Source organism: Rana temporaria, chromosome 12 (genome assembly GCF_905171775.1).
Source record: "Rana temporaria chromosome 12, aRanTem1.1, whole genome shotgun sequence".
In the NCBI taxonomy this organism is placed as follows: Eukaryota; Metazoa; Chordata; class Amphibia; order Anura; family Ranidae; genus Rana; species Rana temporaria.
Genome location: NC_053500.1, coordinates 127,288,016 through 127,308,658, shown reverse-complemented (window position 1 = coordinate 127,308,658; position 20,643 = coordinate 127,288,016). Strand labels below are relative to the sequence as shown.

Here is a 20,643-nt window from a genome sequence, read left to right as displayed (position 1 = left end):
TATTTTATAATGTTTTTTCAATGTATTCAGAAATGATTTGCCTTTAATTTCTACAGTATTTTAAATGGAAGTGAGGGTTTACATATAAAGACACAATTTAACCTCCTTTGAACAGCACTGGACTAGGATCCAAAGGGCTCCATAGGGGCACGGGGATAAATATAAAGTATAACCTAAGTAATGACAGGAGTTTCCTTAATAAACGATCACCTTGTAAAACAGTCCATTCAGTTTAAAATTTAAACAAAAGGCAAAACATTTGTGTATAAATATTAAACCATTTACCATTATAAAGATCCCTTTTCTCCTTTTTATAATTATCACATTCCCACTCTTCGCAGCTGCAGAAGAGCTGCGGGAAGGAGAAACGGCAGCACACTGAGCTTCTCAGTGAATGGCTGTGCAGCTGGGGCGTGTCTGGGCAAGTCTGCTCATTGGAGGAGAGCAGGCTGAGTTCCCAGCACAGCTAGGGAACTGACTACGGTGTTTTCTGCTTACTGTGGTCAGTTTTTAATAGGAAAGCGGATGGACTGGCAGGAACACCAGTGATTTCACAAAGAGAACAGGATACTTTATCATACAATTACATGGTACAGCAGCCGCATATCAGGAATATGAAATGCTGGGGTAACAAACACTTTAAGGTTTTTCTTTTTACAGCTCAAACCCATACCAGTAGGTTTATTTTTTATGGTGAAATTGGCCTTAAAACATTTCACTGTTGACCGGCAGAAAGATTGTAAACTCCTGCAAGGGAAGGAACTGATGCAAATGGTTCTATGTGCTTCTATGAACCAACATTTTAATAATACCCATCTTGGGTAAAGGTACCCTAATATCTTCTAGAATCTTGCCAGGTGTTAGAGGTATAACTAACAGTATATAGTGAACATGTCCTCTCCTCTTGATCTCTGTAGATTACCGCTATTTTCAGCTGAGGGCTCACGTTTACCAGGCTCGGGGAATACTACCTGCCGATGACAATGGCTTGTCCGATCCATTCGTTAGGGTTGTGTTTGGAAACCTATGTCAAAATACACTGGTAAGAATAAATATTAGGTTTTTACTGCCTGAGACAGATACAAAGAGCAAAACAACCATAATTCACATTTTAAGGCCTGAACACCATGAGGGTTACAGAAGGAAAAGAAGAAGCCAAACATCTGTGTATACAGTATTTAACCACTTAAGGACCGGACCAATATGCTGCTAAATGACCCAAGGGGTTTTTACAATTCGGCACTGCATCGCTTTAACAGACAATTGCGCGGTCGTGCGACGTGGCTCCCAAACAAAATTGGCGTCCTTTTTTCCCCACAAATAGAGCTTTCTTTTGGTGGTATTTGATCACCTCTGCGGTTTTTATTTTTTGCGCTATAAACAAAAATAGAGCGACAATTTTGAAAAAAATGCAATATTTTTTACTTTTTGCTATAATAAATATCCCCCAAAAACATATCTAAAAAAAAAATTTCCCTCAGTTTAGGCCGATACGTATTCTTCTACCTATTTTTGGTAAAAAAAAAATCGCAATAATCGTTTATCGATTGGTTTGCGCAAAATTTATAGCGTTTACAAAATAGGGGATAGTTTTATTGCATTTTTATTATTTTTTTTTTTTTTTACTACTAATGGCGGCGATCAGCGATTTTTTTTCGTGACTGCGACATTAATGGCGGACACTTCAGACAATGTTGACACATTTTTGGGACCATTGTCATTTTCACAGCAAAAAATGCATTTAAATTGCATTGTTTATTGTGAAAATGACAGTTGCAGTTTGGGAGTTAACCACAGAGGGCGTTGTAGGAGTTAGGGTTCACCTAGTGTGTGTTTACAACTGTAGGGGGGTGTGGCTGTAGGACTGACGTCATCGATCGAGTCTCCCTATAAAAGGGATCACTCGATCGATGCCACAGCGAAGCACGGGGAAGCCGTGTTTACATACAGCTCTCCTCGTTCTTCAGCTCCGGGGAGCGATCGCGACGGAGCGGCTATAAACGAATAGCCGCGCTGTCGTCCCGGATCGCTCCTGAAGCCACGGGGACCGCCGCAAGTACCGGGGGGTCCCGATCGGACCCCCGACCCACGTCAAGCAGAGCACGTACAGGTACGTACATGTGCCTGTCCGTGCCATTCTGCCGACGTATATCTACATGCGGCGGTCCGGAAGTGGTTAAGGAATTGTTGCATTTATGGAAATGTACAGTGCCTTAAAAAAGTATTTACACCCCTTGAAATTTTCCACATTTTGTTATGTTACAACCAAAAATGTAAATGTATGTTATGGGATAGACCAACACAAAGTGACACATAATTGTGATGTGGAAGGAAAATGATAAATGGGTTTCCAAATTTTTTCCAAATAGATATGTGAAAAGTGTGGGGTACATTTGTATCAATACTTTGTAGAATCACCTTTACTGCAATTACAGCTGCAATTACGGCTGCAAGTCTTTTTGGGGATGTCTCTACCAGCTTTGCACATCTAGAGAGGGACATTTGTGCCTATTCTTTGAAAAATAGCTCAAACTATTTAATTTATGTGGACTTTTTTTGATTTTTTTTTGGTCACTTATATTGATTATGGTTCTTTGATTCTTTTGCTCACTTATTAATGTATGTCATTTATGCACAGATTTTTTGAGTATATACATCAATTTAAGGTATTTAGGAATACATTTTTTCCCCCTTGTACATCTTACTTTGCATGGATATCGCAGGTTAGGCAAAATGACAAGTAATAAAAAAAACTCTTTAACATGTATCCCCTTCTATAAGAAATGCTTGCTCTAATTGTGGGGGCATCAGAGCTCCGTCTGTCCACATCATCATGGTTCTGGCTTGTGGTTTCTGCAGGTTATTAATGAGACTCTGGCACCCATGTGGAATGAAATGCTCCTCTATGACAATCTCCTGATGGATGGGAACAAGGAAATCCTAAGGAATGATCCACCGCTTGTTGTTATTAATGTTTATGATCAAGACAAGTTTGTAAGTACACCCTGCTGGTTACTCTCATCTGCTTTTAATAATGCTTTCTTACACTCTATTACAGTGGTTCTCAACCTGGGGGTCGGGACCCCCTTGGCGGTCAAATCATGATTTGCCAGGGGTCACTGATTCCTGGGCTGTTCTTGAAACACGCACCACCAGCCTTTTTGCGGCCACCCAGCAGGGCTGTCCCTGGAGCCTGTGGTCGCCCAGCTGGGCTCTTCCTGGGGCCTGTGCCACCCACTCAGCCTCTTCGCTGCTGCCCATTCAGTTCAAGGCATGGCTGGGGAGCAGAGACTAGAGGTCAGCTGACTGGTGAGGAATGTGAAGTGGGAGAGGTTGAAGGAGACCCTATCTCCTGATTTTGTGATAGGTCTCACTGCTGCAAGACACCACAAATTCGGAGACACAGTTATTAACATGTGATTATAGTTGCCATTAAAAGTCCCCATTACAGTTCTCAGATCAGCAGAGGACCTTGATCAAGAGCACCTCAGTTGGCTGATCAGAACTCCCCCAGTACTGCCACTCATCCCAACTCCCCGCCAGCACTGACACTCATCCCATTCCCCCCACCACTCCACCAAGGAGTAAGAGAAGGAATAAACATAGAGAATACATGGAAGGGAGAGAAACCAAGAAAAAGGGAGAGAAAGAATAAGAGAATGAACAAGAAAGATGGCTAGAGAGAGGGATGGGGGAAAAAATAATAAATTAGGATAGAGAGAAATAAAAGAGAAAGAAAGGAGAACAAAGAGAAAGAGTGGTACATACTAAAATATACCATAAGGGGTTTTAATAATGTACGAGTAGAAGGGACTCAGGGAGTGCTAAATATCCGTGGGTTAGGGGCGCATATTATGCCGTGTACACACGATCGGTCAAATCGATGAGAGCGGTCTGATGGACCGTTTTCATCGGTTAACCGATGAAGCTGACTTGTCATGCCTACACACCATCGGTTAAAAAACGATCGTGTCAGAACGCGGTGACGTAAAACACAACGACGTGCTGAAAAAAACGAAGTTCAATGCTTCCAAGCATGCATCGACTTGATTCTGAGCATGCCTGGATTTTTAACCGATGGACGTGCCTACAAACGATCGGTTTTGTTCTATCGGTTAGGTATCCATCGGTTAAATTTAAAACAAGATTGCTTTTTTTTAACCGATTGGGCCCACACACGATCGGTTTGGTCCGATGAAAACGGTCCATCAGACCGTTCTCATCGGTTTGACCGATCGTGTGTACGCGGCATAACTTGCCTTGGGTGCTGACAATGTTAGGGGTCTCTACAACTTGGGAAATTTTATCAAGGGGTCACGGCACTAAAAGGTTGAGAACCACTGCTCTATTAGCTCTGACTTCCATGTTTTGGTCCTGCCTGACACATGCGTCTTATTTAAGAGGTACTCCAGTTTAGGCAGAAAACTATTTTGTGCATTTATAATGGATGCTACCATTCTTCTTTTATACAGCCAATTGTTGGTTCTGTCATTAACCCCTTTTACTTATGTATGCATTTAGAATGAGGAGTGAGACTACATTTTCCAAGGTTACATTTATTTCTTGTTGTAGCCTCGCTCATTCTTTCCTGAATCCTATATAATGCTTAAATATCTCCCCACCCTTTATGTTTGCCTAAATCATGGCCAAAGCGGGTGGACAGAGACTGAGGGAGTCAATCACTTGAGCTTTTCGGACCTCACTCCCATTTCAGCAACCACTAAAGGCACTGCAATTAAATAAAGGGACTACATTTTGTTGTATGGGGGTTTATCTTTAAAATGGAGAAAATATGCCTGTAGATTTTTTAGTTAAATTTTAAGGCCGTTTCTTGCTTTGTGATAATTTGTAGGGAGCCCCTGATTTTCTTGGTCGCGCGTTTGCAACCCCTATTGTGACACTACTGGATGAAGAAGAGACGGAAGACACAGGACCTAAATATGTCCAGCCTGCCCTTCAGTTCTTTGACATCTTCAAGGGCAATATTCCTGCTGGGGAGCTTATAGCTACATTTGAGCTTATTGAACTTGAGAACCGAACCTACATGAAAGAGGTGAGTTTGGTGATCTGCCGTAAGTCTTGGAATACAGGAAAGTTTCTACTAATGAAAATGTTGAAGAAAGTGGAAAGATAGCACTGGACCCACAGGTTTATTTTACTGGTTTTGTTATCTTAAGGTATTTAATGTTGGTGTAAATGATCTGGTTCCTGGGTAGGTGGCTTCTACACCCCAGAGGATCTCCAGAGTCTCTTTGGCTTGTAGTATAATGTGAGAAGGGTTGAAATTTAATGTGGTTTTAAAGACAGAAGTTTTTTTTATCTTAAAGCGGAGTTCCACCCAAAAATGGAACTTCCGCTTTTTGGAATCCTCCCCTTTTCCGGTGTCACATTTGGCACCTTTCAGGGGGAGGAGGGAGCAGATACCTGTGTAATCCAGGTATTTGCTTCCACTTCCGGGCATAGATCACCACGGTGACCTACGCCACATCCGGCGCCTACTTAGTCCCCCCCGCCTGTCTTCTGGGAGACACACAGGTCCCAGAAGACAGGGACCAGTGGGAACGCGCAGCGCGAGTCGCACGTGCGCAGTAGGGAACCGAGAGCCGAGGGAGAGATCGGCTTCGGGTGCCGACATCATGGGCACCCAGGACAGGCAAGTGTCTTAATATTAAAAAAGTTTAACTTTTTATATATTTCTTTTCGGCGGAACTCCGCTTTAACGCAAGCTATGCATTAAGATAAAAAAACCTTTGTGTTCAGCAGCCCTCCTCAGTCCCCCTAATACTTGCCTGAGCCCATCTTTCACCTATCCAAGAGTGCCTCGGCCATCTCGGATTCTCCTTCTTATTTGGCTGAGACACAGCAGCGGCGCCATTGGCTCCTGCTGGTGTCAATCAGTCAATTAGCCAATCAGGAGAGAGAGGGGGTGGGGTCGAACTGCGGATTTGTATCTGAATGGACACACGGAGCTTTAGTTCGGCTCGGGTGTCCCCATAGCAAGCTGCTTGCAGTGGGGGCACTCGACAGGAAGGATAAGTTTGAAATGCCTCCACAAGATCCAGATGTTGACAAAAAACAAAATAGTTTGCCCCACTATAGCCATCGTAAATAAATTGTATGTACAGTGAGATATGGTTGTATATATAGGAGTCTGCATATTTGCGGTAGTCGGGTCAATGTTTCGCTGGTTTAAGGCTTCCTCAGGACCCAAAATGCTAGTAGAAGGGCAGCACTATATATATATATAAAAAAGTACAGAAATCAATAACACAACATAATATATGTGAAACAAAAATGTTACTGAATGTGTAAAATACTCACATCACTTTGGTGGATCGGTGGGGCACTTATCAGCAAAGCCTGGTGGCATTTTGGGTCCTCAGGAAGCCCTGAACTGGCAAAAATGTTGACCTGACTACCTGATATATACAGACTGCTTTATGTACCTCTGTATCTCACTGTATATACAATTTATTTATCATTTCTGGTAGCTATCGTGGGGCATACGATTTTGGTTCTTGTCAAACATCTGGATCTTGGGGAGGCAGTTCATGCCTATATTTTAATCAATGTATTTAATTTATTTTTGAATAAACATATATTTTATATAATCTATTTGAGTGGTCTCCCATATTGAGCCTATAAAGTCTGATCTACTGTATATAAACGGTGCTTGAATACTTTCGGCCCCCAATCTCTTTTTTCAAGTTTGGTGGAACTAAATAATGGCCTGCACAGAGAGCCCCAACCTTAATCCGGGTCGTCTCATACAACATCAGTATGTGACCTCATGGGGCCCCTGATTTGCGGGCAGCGTGGGCTCAAGGGGCATCTACCTTGGGCCCTACAACAATAATTGGGCCCAGGGCAGCTTCCCCTTTTGCCCTGAACCTCACAAATTCTCTTTTGACTAAAAGCGCACATACAGGTAGTTCCACAGACATATGTTAGAAAGCAGCTCTGAGATACAGCAAGGATAGAAAAAACAATAGAACAAAAAAAAAAAGCAATAGTTGAAGAAAAAACCTGTTTAATGATACACAATGCTTTAATTAATCATCCAGTAAGGATTTAGATCTGCTTTAAGAAACTGACTAATACCTTTTTTTTATGGAAACTATGCCATAAAGGTTTGCATTTCCCATCTGAAATTTACAATGATTGTCCTATATTTGTACTTTTTAGTTTTGTTTTCTATCTACCAAGTTATTTTTCTAAATTGTTACATTCTTTGCCTTAGCCAGCCCTACCGGAATACATAACAAACAAGGAACCAGAATATTTGGATGAAAATTCTGACCGTTATATTATTCCAAAAGGCATCCGGCCTGTCCTAAAGGAATTCAGAATAGAGGTAAATATTTCATTAAACAAAAAGTTCATAGATTTAAATAAAATAAATTTAAAGCAGAACTCTGACATTTAAAAAACAAATCCTCCATGTTCCAAAAAATCCACTACCCTCTCCACACTAGAGCACCCTACTCAGTCCTCCATTGCTGCCCACCTTCAGGCTCAGGGGGGCAGGCCAGTGTCATTCAACCCATTCTGTCATGATCACCTTTCATTCCCTGGGGGTGTGTCAGGTCACCTGTGGCCAGGTGACAAGTGCACCCAGTGGGGGTCAGGGATGCACCACAGGGTAGTGAACCCTACAGCCGACTGCTGCGATCAGAGAGGAAGCGTGAACCCAAGATCACCCAGGGCGCGGAGTCTAAGACCCAGCTTTCTGTTCACCAGAGCCTCTAGTGGTGAGGATGGCCTTCGCCCCAGCTGGATCCAGGTCGCAACCCCTGGGATCCTCTAAGTCACGCTCCGCAGAGTGGGGAAGCAGCAAGCAGGACAAGCGGTAGTGATGGTAAGCCGAGGTCAGGGCAACAGGCAGACTAGGGTAACCGAGGGACAGGCAAAAGGTCAAGGGCACAGGCAAACAGGAGAAGTCAGGGACGAGACAAAAACGGTACACAGGAAGGTAATCGTAGCACACTGCAGACAGGAACTTGAGCAAACAACACTGTTGAACAGCACTGCAGGCCTGTAGTGCAACAGTTAATATAGACTTCCTGTGGTGGACTGGGTGGGGCCATACAGGAAGGAGAGGAAATAAGAAGGTAACCAGAACAGAGTCAGGCCTCTAATGGACAGATGGAAACAGATAAGCTGCCAGACTATTGCATATCCATGCTTCACAGTACAGCAGCACTGAACAGTACTCGCAGGTCATTACATGAGGGTCCTTAAGTTCTGCAGTGAGAACCACTCATGAAAGCCAAAGGACAAGGAGAGGAAGGACAGGTGATGTCATCAGACCAACAAGAAGACAGCTAAAATTATGGTTTGTAAGGAAATTGAAAGAAAAAATAGGTGTAAGGAAGATTCACAGAGGGGGGCAGGAGAACTAGAGGACAGTGCACTGGAAATCTATTTTAACCCCAAAAAATTTTAAACCATAGTATTTTTTTTTTACTTATTTGCAACAGCAAGTGGAAGCACCCCCATCTAATGTGACGTCACCACGTTCTTTTGAGTGCCCATCTGTATGCACAGCTTTGCAAGACAAGCTTGCCAGGAATCCCGTCAGGAAAATCAACGTTTTTTTTTTTTCCTGACAGGATTCCCGGCAGTGTGTACAGGGCTTAAGAGTAACCTCTCTTCTCTTTTTATACTCTGTAGCTCCTGCTGGGTTATGCTTCTAATCCCCTTGTAGAGGCTGCCATCACATCGCTATAATCTTTTTATATGGACTATAAACTGAAGATTGTGGAACAAATCATTTGAGTTTCCATTATTTCTTATGGGAAAAGGTTCTTTGATATACAAGTGCTTTGGATTACAAGCATGTTTCCGAAAGGAATTATGCTCGCAGTCCAAGGTTTTACTGTAATAACATTTCATAAAAAAAAAAAAAGGGATCATGAACATATATTGCTGCTGTATCTTCAAGCTAAAAATCGTTATTAATTTGCTTTACAGGTACTTTTCTGGGGGCTGCGAGATCTCAAGAGGATCAACTTGTTTGAAGTTACACAACCTCAAGTGCGCATTGAATGTGCCGGGAAAAAAGTGGAATCTGAAGTCATTATAACCTACAAGGAATTTCCCAATTTCACTGAACTCGTTAAATGCATTGATGTGGTGAGTCCCCATAGATATGTGCGACACCCTCCTAGATAGGTGCCATGTTAGATAAATTTAGTTCGGGGCTCACTGTAATCAGTGCTAACATGGGGTTGATGCAGCTGTATAATTAACCAGTGTAAATACAATGAACAAAGAACAATATAACAAAGCAAAAACCACACTATATGCAACAACTCCAGCCAGTAGTAAAAAACAAATGGACATAAATGAAAGGATAAAAATAAAAGAAATGAATCAAAATGGCCATAAAAAATGTTTTTAATGGCAATAAAAGTTAATGTAATGTAATGTCCATCCATAAGGACTGCAGCAGAAAGTACCAAAGCACCCGAGTCACTCTGAAGCTGTACTTATGTAAAAATCGGGCAGGAGCCTCAGTACCTGCTTGAAGAGCTGCCCTCTTGTTCTTCTCTGTCTGCTCTTCAAGCAGATACTGTGGCTCCTGCTGGGTTTCACATAAGTATGGCTTTGGACAGGGTTTGACAACCGTCCCGCCAACCTCACGCGCAGAAGCGAACACATATGTGAGTAGCGCCCGCATATGTAAACGGTATTCAAACCACACGTGAGGTATCGCCGCGATCGTTGGAGCGAGAGCAATAATTCTATCTCTAGACCTCTTCTGTAACCCAAAACATGCAACCTGTAGAATTTTTTTAAACGTCGCCTATGGAGATTTTAAAGGGCCCGCGAAGGCTGGTAATTGGGGCCGCGGCTTTGCGGCCTTGTAGGCCGCAAAGCCGCAGCCTCAATTACCGGCCGGCTTGGGCGCCAGGTCACAATTTCTTGTCGCAATTGTGACCGGGTGCCCGGATTTTGTCGAGCCCTGGCTTTGGAGTACCTCGGGTACTTTGATACTTGTTGCTGCAGTCCTTATGAATGGACATTACATGAACTTTTATAAACATTTTGATACATTTTTGGCCATTTTGATTTATTTATATTATTATTTCTATTATTTTTTATTCTCTTATTTATTTTTCTACTGGCTGGAGTTGCATATGGTGTGTTTTTTGCTCCGTTATGTTTGTTCTTTGTTCAAAAATATGTAAAATAGCACAATGAGGAAGGTTTGTGGTCCAGGATGATAGGACAGTCAAAATTAGAAGCAGCGCCCCCCACACAGTTGCGGAATGCCGGCCACCCACATACCGTAAGCAGTGCAGCAGCTTTATGGGGGGCGCTAGACTAATTTGCCTCTCAGCCCAGTCCGCCCCATAAGACTGGTGCTACACTAACAGTGTAGGGCAAGCCGGCGGAGACTCTTTCCGTGCTGCCTAGGGTGACCACATTTCCAAACTACCATTCAGGGACACCCCCCTTCCCAAAAATCAGCTTGTGCTGTAACGAATCACATCACAGTGATTGGACACAAGAGGCGGGATTTATGATTTCTTCAATCACAAGCAGGGGGCAGGGAATGTTCTCCAGGCATTCCCGGCCAGGACAAGTACTGTCAGTGAATAAAGTGGTGATGTGGCAGCCTTTTTTGGGGGCATTCGTTTGGCCCGGGGGGGGGGGGGGTGTCTGTGTCAGTTTCATTCCGGGACACTGTATTGTCCTGTAATGAAGGTGCCCGGGACAGGCCTGCAAAATGTGGGACTGTCCCGGGCAATCCAGGACACGTGGTGACCCTAGTGCTGCCCCCCTGCAAAGTGTTGCCCTTACAGGCCAAGATACAATGTTGCATTGCTGGATGATCATGTATCTGTAGATGCCATTTTGCATACACACATTTTTTCACCTTAATACATAGGATGCATTAAGGTTAAAAACCAGGAAGGTTTACAACCCCTTTAAGTTAAATGTAATACTATTTACGACTAATGTTTTATTTTTGATGGGATTATAATATATAATCTGCTGTAACTTTTATTGTACAAGCAGCAGAAAAATGCTACAGATAGATGTGATGATATTCATGTTATTGCAGGAGCTTCCAGAGCAAACGTACCTCCATCCACCACTGAGTATTTTCGTAGTTGAGAAACGTTCATTCGGCCACTCTGTCTTGGTCGGATCTGCAGTTGTGTCTAATCTCATGAAGTTTGCTCCAAAAGAACTGGAAGAAAGCATTGAAGAGAATGAAAAACCTAAACGTGAGTAACAATGTACTGTGTGGGTGGTTCTCTTAATGGAATTAAAGCAATAATCCAGTTAATACAGAACAGAATTAAAGTGACACTAAACTTTGGTTTAAAAAAAGTCAAGTATGTATTCTTACTTCAATTGACAATGCCTTCATTAGCTTTTCTCTCCAGAAGGGTGGTACCATCATTATTCAGACACCAGTCAGGGTCAGCATCTACTTCCAGGACTAAGGCAGGCCATACATGGATCCAATCTCGGCCGGTTCAGCAGGAATTGCCCTGATATTTGAACCCTGTATGGGCAGGTCGATCAACTTGGGTACAACCAACATGCCGTGTTTTACTTTCAATTATCTCTGGCGATAATCCCTCTTTTCCCCCAGTGGGGGCGGCTTCCCTCATCCACCCAACCGGGAGAAGACAATGGCCCGACAGGAGGAATTTCCGCATCAACACTGTCTGTGTTAATGGGGGAATCAAGCTAATTTCTTTCCTGTGACCCGAGGTTGCAGGAAAGAAATGTGCTCCCATGTATGGCCGGCTTAAGACACTAGCTCAGAAATAATACAATTACGTAAATCCTGGCATCTATGCAGTTCTTGGATGCGTCTTCAAATGTCTGATATGGATCAGCCCCTGCTGAAGCCCCCCAACCTTAGACAGTGGGGGGGAGTGCCGGACCGCTGGATGCTGAGGGGGGGGGGGGGGGTTTGCCGCCACCCCTGAAGAAAAGACCCACGAGCCGCCACTGGAGCTTGCAGTTTTCCTTTTTTACAAAAAACTGTAGTATGTACCCAGCTAAAGACCTCCCTGCTCCACTCTAGAGCATGTCCCAGCATAATGTTTGATCTTTTACCTTGTTCTTGTAGCAGGAAACATCTCTACCAGAATTCCTATAAACACGGCTCTGAAACTACATCTCCCAAGAGCTCTTTCCTGCAGCACAGTGTTGTGAGCAGGCTCTTGGCGGAGAAGGCAGCAGCATTATTTTGCTTGGAACAAAATCAACTTATGCATGTGGAGAAGGACAGAGAGGGGTGGGAATTGGCAAAATTGTGTAGTCCAGAAGACAGGTCTGACAACATGGCTTGGGATTTCAATGCGATAGAGTCAGTCTGGCCAAGCAGTTAGGAGTATTCTGGATTTCTGGCATATCCATGGGTATTTTTTTGTGCACTTACAGCATTTTTTTACAGGTATAACACGTGTTGTGGTAATGTGCATGCATTTGAGAAAAGTAGATGAATGTCAAGCAATTATTCCAATAGTTCACAAATTGCTTGTACTCTTGTGAGCATTGCTGCTTGTGTAATTATTTAGCTTGCACCAAAACATCTACTTACGTGAACATTAAAAAATTGTTCTTTGTTTACAGAGAAAAAAAACCTTACTCAGATGCCTTCCATGCCAGCCGTTATAAATATAGACCAAGATAATAAAGATGGACGGTTTAACCCTCTCAACCTGGTGAAGGTGTGTGCGAATGGCAATGCAAGCAGTGAAAGGCCCATTTTATAGCCAGATTCAGAGAGAGTTACGTCGGCGTATCAGTAGATACGCCGACGTAACTCTGAATCTGCACCGTCGTAAATTTAAGCGTATTCTGGAAACCAGATACGCTTAAATTAGGCTAAGATACGAGCGGCATAAGTCTCCTACACCGTCGTATCTTAGGGTGCAGTATTTAGGCTGGCCGCTAGGTGGCGCTTCCATTGAGTTCGGCGTAGAATATGTAAATGCCTAGATACGCCGATTCACGAACGTACGTGCGCCCGTCGCAGTAAAGATACGCCGTTTACGTAAGGCATTTTACGGCGTAAAGTTATTCCAACAAATAGCTGCCCTAGTCAATGTTAAGTATGGCCGTCGTTCCCGCGTCAAAATTTGAAATTTTTACGTCGTTTGCGCAAGTTGTCCGTGAATGGGGCTGGACATAATTTACGTTCACGTTGAAACCAATACATGCTTGCGGCGTACTTTGGAGCAATGCACACTGGGATATGTACAATCACGTCGGGTCACCAATCATTAACATAAAACACGCCCCCCATCCTCATTTGAATTAGGCGCGCTTACGCCGGCCCCATTTACGCTACGCCGCCGTAAGTTAGGAGGCAAGTGCTTTGTGAATACAGTACTTGCCTCTCTGACTTAAGGTGGCGTAGCGTAAATACGATACGCTACGCCGCCTTAAAGATGCGGCAACCTACTTGAATCTGGCTATTATAGTGGTATTTATTCTACCTTTTAGATTTATTGATATTACTAATGATGATTATTTATTGATATTATTATTGATTGATTATGATGATACTTGATATGATTGATTTGATATGATGATGTAAGCAGATATACATATGAAAGGTCCCTACAAGAGAAGAATATTATGCTCACCTCTCTGGTGGTTCAAAACCTCTGACACCTACATCAATGCTGAGTCCTGTGGTAACATGGGAATCAGTGGATAGAACCATGGGAACCACAGGAACACAGGCATACAAAGACATTGACAAGGATACAGTGAGTGATGGCAGGAGACACAGGGCACAGAAGAAATCTTGACCATCCTTTAGACCTGCTTCCCCCTGTTCCTTGGATCCTATGGATCACAGGAGTGCACTTAATTCTGCACTCCTGTGACCAGTTTTCAGCCAACAGTAGTCTAAAGTCCACTGTTGGCGGATGTCACTCAGCCGGTCCAGACTCTGGAGGGATCCTGACTTTAATGTTGGGATCCACCCAGAGGCCTGATCAGCATCTGGCTCAGCCTATCAGCATGAGGCTGAGAGCCTGAGCCAGCCCCCACCACAATCCATCACTTCAGTGGGTGCTGGAGGGACAGAGCAGAGCTCTCTGCTCACTGAAGACCAAGAAGTATGCAATTAGCAGTCTTTGATTGCTCGATTCTTGGTCTTATAGGAGGCGGGGGTCATATGCAGCATTGGATTGATACAGCTGCCAACTCAGTGACTATTAGCTAGATTCAGAAAGACTTAGGCTGGCGTATCAGTAGATACGCCAGCCTAAGTCTGAATCTGCGCCAACGCAAATTTAAGCATATTCTGGTAACCAGATATGCTTAAATTAGACTCAGATACGAGCGGCGTAAGTGTCTTACACCGTCGTATCCTAAAGTGAACTTTTTAGGCTGACCGCTAGGTGGCGCTTCCATTGCGGACGGCCTAGAATATGTAAATGATCGATACGCCGATTCACAAACGTACGTACACCCGACGCAGTAAAGATACGCCGTTTACGTAAGGCATTTTCAGGCCTAAAGTTATTCCATCAACTAGCTGGAATAGTAATGTTAAGTATGGCCGTCGTTCCCGCGTCGAAATTTGAAAATGTTACGTCGTTTGCGCAAGTCGTCCGTGAATAGGGCTGGATGTAATTTACGTCCACGTCGAAACCAATAGGACCGTGCGGCGTACTTTGCCGCAATTCACACTGGGATATGTACACAGACGGCGCATGCGCCGTTCGTAAAATACGTCAATCACGTCAGGTCACCCCTCATTTACATAAAACACGCACCCTCAGTCGAATTTGAAGTAGCCGCGCTTACGCCCGCCCGATTTACGATACGTCGTCGTAACTTAGCAGGCAAGTACTTTGTGAATCATGTACTTGCCTCGCTAACTTACGGCGGCGTAGTGTAAACACGATACACTACGCCGCCGCAAAGTTAGGGCGGTCTATGTGAATCTAGCTATATGTTTTTTTTCCCCAAACTTCTCTTTTGGGACATCTCATGCTTTCAAGACAGAGACAACTAGATAACAATAAAAAACGGGCTCCTGGTTTGTATCTAATCTTCCTGGGCTCCTGGTTTGTATCTCAATTATACCTTTTTTTTCCAGTTAAACACCAACTTCTACACATATTGATTCATCATTGTACAGTTTACCTAAAAAAAAAAATTATGTCAGGTATTCCGCTAATGTTCACTGCAAAGAATAACCAAATAGATTCCCAGCTCAACTTACCGACCAGCCTGCAACCAACCAAATTGTCCTGTCTAACAGTATGCCTTAAAAACGGTGGTTTCGTTTTGCACACATTTGCAAATAGGGCACTCCAGTATTTTCTGTAGTCCTAACTCTACATTTTTAGAGCCTCCACAGTGGAAACACACGCATTTATAATAGATAGGCAGAGCGCAGGTGAACCTGGAGGGAGCCCACCTCTCCTTAATCCCCTCTGTGTTAATAGGAGAGGCCCCAGTAATAAATTAATTGTACTTTGGGCCTCAAGCCGTTTTTTTTTTTTTTCCAATTTACTGGCACTGGTGAGGACCAGTTGAATTTGACCACGCATAAGTGTAATGCCACGTACACACGATCATTTTTCGGCATAAAAAAAACACCGATGTTTTTAAAAAATGTAATTTAAAATGATCGTGTGTGGGCTTCACATAATTTTTCGGGTTCTGAAAAACGACAACATTTTTTTTTTGAATATGCTGCATTTTTTAACGACATTTTAAACAATGTCCTTTTTCGGGTTGAAAAAAATGATCGTGTGTGGGCTAAAACGACGTTAAAAAAAACGTGCATGCTCAGAAGCAAGTTATGAGATGGGAGCGCTCGTTCTGGTAAAACTACCTTTCGTAGCAGCCCAAAGGGCGGCGTCATCCGCATTGAACTTCCCCTTTATAGTGCCGTCGTACGTGTTGTACGTCACGCGCTTTGCTAGAGCATTTTTTTAAAACGATCGTGTGTGGGCAACGTCGTTTTAAATGATGAAGTTGGAAAAAACACAGTTTTTTCTACATGCCAAAAAAAGTAATTTTTTTCATGCCGAAAAATGATCGTGTGTACGCGGCATTACTGTATGTGTGCAGTTTTACGGTATACGCTTTAAAAATTTCTCAAACAATGGTAAAATAGGTAATATGCAAAATAATGCTTTCAGGTAAAGGAATGCCGCGTACACACGATTGGAAACTCCGACAACAAAACCGTGGATTTTTTTCAGACGGAATTTCGACTAAACTTGTCTTGCATACACAAGGTCACACAAATGTTGTCGGAAATTCCGAACGTCAAGAACGCGGTGACGTACAACACTACGGCGAACCGAGAAAAATGAAGTTCAATGATTTTGATTATGCGTTAAATTGATCCCGAGCATTGCAACTGCAATGTAGTTCAATGATTCCGAGCATGCGTCAAATTGATTCTGAGCATGCGTAGGATTTTTGTGCGTCGTAATTGCATACAGACTATCGAAATTTCCGACAAGAACTTTTGCTGTCGGAAAAATTGAGAACCAGCTCTCAAATTTTTCTTGTCGGAAATTCCGACAGCAAATGTCCAATGGCGCTTACACACAGTCGGAATATCCGACCAAAAGCTCACATTGAACGTTTGTGGTCGGAAATTCCGACCGTGTGTACGCGGCAGTAGAGTGCAAACGCACTGTATATGTTCATTTGGTAAAAGGAAACTTTTATGAAGAGGAATACAAAGGGCCAGATCCACGAAGTGCGGCGCTTCTTTACGGCCGGCGTAGTGTATCTCAGATACACTACGCCGCCGTAACTTACAGCGTATTTCCCGTATTCTCAAAGAATTTGCGCCGTAAGTTACGACGGCGTAGTGTAACTGTGTCGGCGTAAGGGCGCGCAATTCGAGTGGATGAGATGGGGGCGTGTTTTATGGTAATACGTCTTGACCCGACGTAAATGAAGTTTTTTTCTGAACGGCACATGCGCCGTCCGCGGGGGTATCCCAGTGCGCATGCCCGAAATTAACCCGCAACAAGCCAATGCTTACGACGTGAACGTCATTCTACGCAAAGCCCCATTCGCGAACGACTTACGCAAACGACATAAAATTTTCAAAATTCGACGCAGGAAAGACGTCCATACTTAACAGAGGATACGCCTCATATAGCAGGGGTAACTATACGCCAAAAAAAAGCCTTACGGAAACTACGTAAAAAAATGGACGTACGTTCGTGGATCGCCGTATCTAGCTAATTTGCATACTCAACACGGAAATCGACGGAAACGCCACCTAGCGGCCAGCGTAAATATGCACCTTAGATCCGACGGCGTACTAGGACATACGCCAGACGGATCTAGCCCAGCTTCAAGCGTATCTTATTTTGTGGATACAAAACAAAGATACGCCAGAGCAAACTAGAAGTTACGTGGCGTATCAATAGATACGCCAGCGTAAACGCTTCGTGGATCTGGCCCATAGTCTGCCATTGTTGATGACCTGAGAGAATGTCTAAAGATTGGCAAAGCTGAAATTGACTTACTATGAAGACCAGACCCCCCCCCCCCCCCTTTATGTCCCAAAGTCTGCAGCTCAAGTAACTATTATAATCCGCCATTGAGAGACCTCACCAAATTTATCCTGGCTCGTGGCCCCTTATAGCAGCCCTGCAGAACATTCTTCCATGTAGCAGCCTGTTACACCCTCCCTGTGATTCGTGGACAGAGCTAGAGGAAGTGTCCTCGGTACAGAAGAGATTTCAGCCATTTTAGGAGAGCAAGAGGCTGAAGGAGGACTGCAACTTACTGTACCAGTAGCTGGAATTCGAACCCGGAGGGCAGACTTTCCATTAGTCGCAGCCACTGCCTGGGACTTAGCCCTGCACCTAGACAAAAAGCTGTGTGCAGATTTGGAAACCCTTCTCTGGGTTATTCAAGCCATTTTGGTGGTGTCTGACACTTCACCGGGCAATAGGGTTGATGACAGACAGAATGTGCTATGTTGGGTGCTCCATGGCAATGGTTTTCAGTTCACATTGTGTAACCTGTATTTTGTAGGACCCGTTGAGGAATTTGGGTAAAGCAATCGTTAAGGAGGAGGAGCTGGAAGAAGAAAGACCTGAACCAGAAGAACTTGACTGGTGGTCAAAATACTATGAATCTCTAAGAGAAGAATCAGACCAAGTAAGTGTGCATTGACTGGATAATAGGACAAAAATATATATATATATTTGAATTTAAATTTATGATGTGAGCCTAAGGGAATGATAGTAGGGAATGATTACAACCCCAATTGGTAATTTTGTAGCCGTCTGTGTCCTTACTTGGAAAGTTTCCTTTCACTTCCTGTCCTGGATACACAGAAGGAAGTGAGGAGATCCCTGGAACCTGCAGAGCTTTTGGAAATTTCCTGTCACCTCCAGTTCCATGCAGTGTCATCTTAAGAGCATTATAGGCCCCTGGGCACTACAGTGCACTGGGGCCCTGTCTACACAATCACGCACGAGAATTTACTGACAAAAATCATAAAATTTACTGGCAGAACCACATATTTTACTGCCACTGCAAAAAAAGTACCTAAAATTACAGTTTTCAGTGCGGAACAATGCAAATGTCAGTATTTAAACTATAAACATTGCTATTAGCATGTGTTTAAGTTAAACAAAAGTAAAAAAAAAAAAATGTCTTCATTGACATGAAGGTCAGGTTACTATAACCCAGCCAGCACAGAGTTTCCTCTTACATCAGAGCCTGCAGGATTCCCCCTTACAGTGAAAGGGAACTCTTATGTAAAGGGGAACGCTGCAGATCATGATCTAAGGGGGGAACTCTGATGTGGAGGGGGGCTCTGGTGACCAGAGACCACCTTATATCAGAGTCCACTGCTTTCTCTTTCCCACTTACATCAGGGTCCGCAGACTGAGTTCCCCCTTGCATTGTAAGGGGGAATCCTGCAGACTCTGATGTAAAGGGGAAATCTGATGTGGGGGGCACTCTAGTGACCAGAGACCACCTTTCGTAGAGTAAATACACTAAGGTAAGGGGGGTCACTAATATAGGAGGGGGAACCTTTATATCAGTGCCCCCTTACATTTTTGCATTCACTCCCCCCTTACATCAGCAACCCCCCACACTCGTGGAGGACCGGATCTTCTCTGTGATTTCCGCAAACTGGGCATGGGCAGTTCTAACCCGTCACTCTCCACAATTTTTTACTGGGGTTGCTGGGCAGCCGGTGGGGCCCCCCAGGCAAGCGGGGCCCCCGGGCAACTTCCCAGCGTGCCCAATGGAAAAGATGGCCCTGATTCCATGTATACTGTAGTCTTTTGGATTGCCTACCATTCTGGTACAGCAAAAACCTTAACCGCTTCCCGACCACCGCACGTCAATATACTTCGGCAGAATGGCATGGGCAGGCAAATGAGCGTACCTGTACATCCCGTGGAATTTGGCACTGCAATGTGCCCGCGGGTCACGCAAACTCGATGGCCGCCGGCGGCCTGCGATTGCAGTGAAGAGAGGCAGAATGGGGAGATGCCCACGTAACAGAAAAGAGAGCCGCTCAGGTGTGAATATCTTCAAGGTAATCACTTCTCACAGAACCACGGGTGCAGGCAATGCACTTATAAGGCAAAACAAAAGAAAGACTTCTTCTGGACAGCCGCACTCCGAATAAAATTGCCTTTATTGTGAAATCCAAAATCCAAAACAGCACACCAGTCAAGCTGACGCGTTTCACACTATACTAGTGTTTAGTCATAGCCATAGCTATGACTAAACACTAGTATAGTGTGAAACGCATCAGCTTGACCGGGGTGCTGTGAATTGTAGTGCCGTTTTGGATTTCACAATAAAGGCAATTGCATTCGGAGCGCGGCTGTCCAGAAGAAGTATTTATTTTGTTTTGCGAGTAAACAAGGCATTTCCCCGTTCTGCCTAGTGACATGACAGGGAGCTACTGCTCCCTGTCATCAGTGATTGCTGTCATGTCAGTGGTAAACCACCCCCCACAGTTAGAATCACTCCCTAGGACACACTTAACCCCTTGATCGCCCCCCTAGTGTTTAACCCCTTCCCTGCCAGTGTCATTTATACAGTAATCAGTGGCTATTTATAGCACCGATCGCTGTAAAAATGACAATGGTCCCAAAATAGTGTCAAAAAGTGTCTGATGTCTTCGCCATAATGTCGCAGTCCCGATAAAAATCACAGATCGCCGCCATTACTAGTAAAAAAAAAAAATAATTATTAATAAAAATGCCATAAATCTATCCCCTATTTTGTAGACGCTATAACTTTTGCGCAAACCAATCAGTATACGCTTATTGTGATTTTTTTTTTTTTTTACCAAAAATATGTAGAAGAATACATATATTTATTATAGCAAAAAAAGTAAAAAATATTGTTTTTTTTTCAAAATTGTCGCTCTATTTTTGTTTTTAAACGCAAAAAATAAAAACCGCAGAGGTGATCAAATACCACAAAAGGAAAGCTCTATTTGTGGGAAAAAAAGGACGTCAATTTTGTTTGGGAGCCATGCCGCAAGATCGCGCAATTGTCAGTTAAAGCGACGCAGTGCCGAATCGCAAAAAGTGGCCTGGTCTTTGGCCAGCGAAATGGTCTGGGCTTAAATTTAATTACCGTTTTTATCGGCGTATACCGTGCACTTTTTTCCCCTTAAAA

At 43.6% G+C, this 20,643-nt stretch overlaps 1 protein-coding gene and 1 long non-coding RNA gene across 2 annotated transcripts in view; one reads left to right on the top strand and one right to left on the bottom strand.

Moving 5' to 3' along the window:
• LOC120918805 (fer-1-like protein 4) overlaps window positions 1–20,643 on the top strand; it is a 142,404-nt gene that overhangs the window by 82,807 nt on the left and 38,954 nt on the right. The window contains exons 24-31 of the mRNA XM_040330614.1: window positions 918–1,042; window positions 2,860–2,994; window positions 4,853–5,053; window positions 7,241–7,354; window positions 8,974–9,135; window positions 11,075–11,240; window positions 12,607–12,704; window positions 18,019–18,144. Coding sequence (XP_040186548.1) covers window positions 918–1,042; window positions 2,860–2,994; window positions 4,853–5,053; window positions 7,241–7,354; window positions 8,974–9,135; window positions 11,075–11,240; window positions 12,607–12,704; window positions 18,019–18,144 — 1,127 coding nt within the window. The remainder of the gene's footprint in view (window positions 1–917; window positions 1,043–2,859; window positions 2,995–4,852; window positions 5,054–7,240; window positions 7,355–8,973; window positions 9,136–11,074; window positions 11,241–12,606; window positions 12,705–18,018; window positions 18,145–20,643) is intronic.
• LOC120918806 overlaps window positions 789–20,643 on the bottom strand; it is a 50,966-nt gene continuing 31,111 nt past the window's right edge. The window contains exons 2-3 of the long non-coding RNA XR_005744473.1: window positions 11,096–11,203; window positions 789–1,024 (exon numbers count right to left, since the gene is read on the bottom strand). This is a non-coding gene — a long non-coding RNA (uncharacterized LOC120918806). The remainder of the gene's footprint in view (window positions 1,025–11,095; window positions 11,204–20,643) is intronic.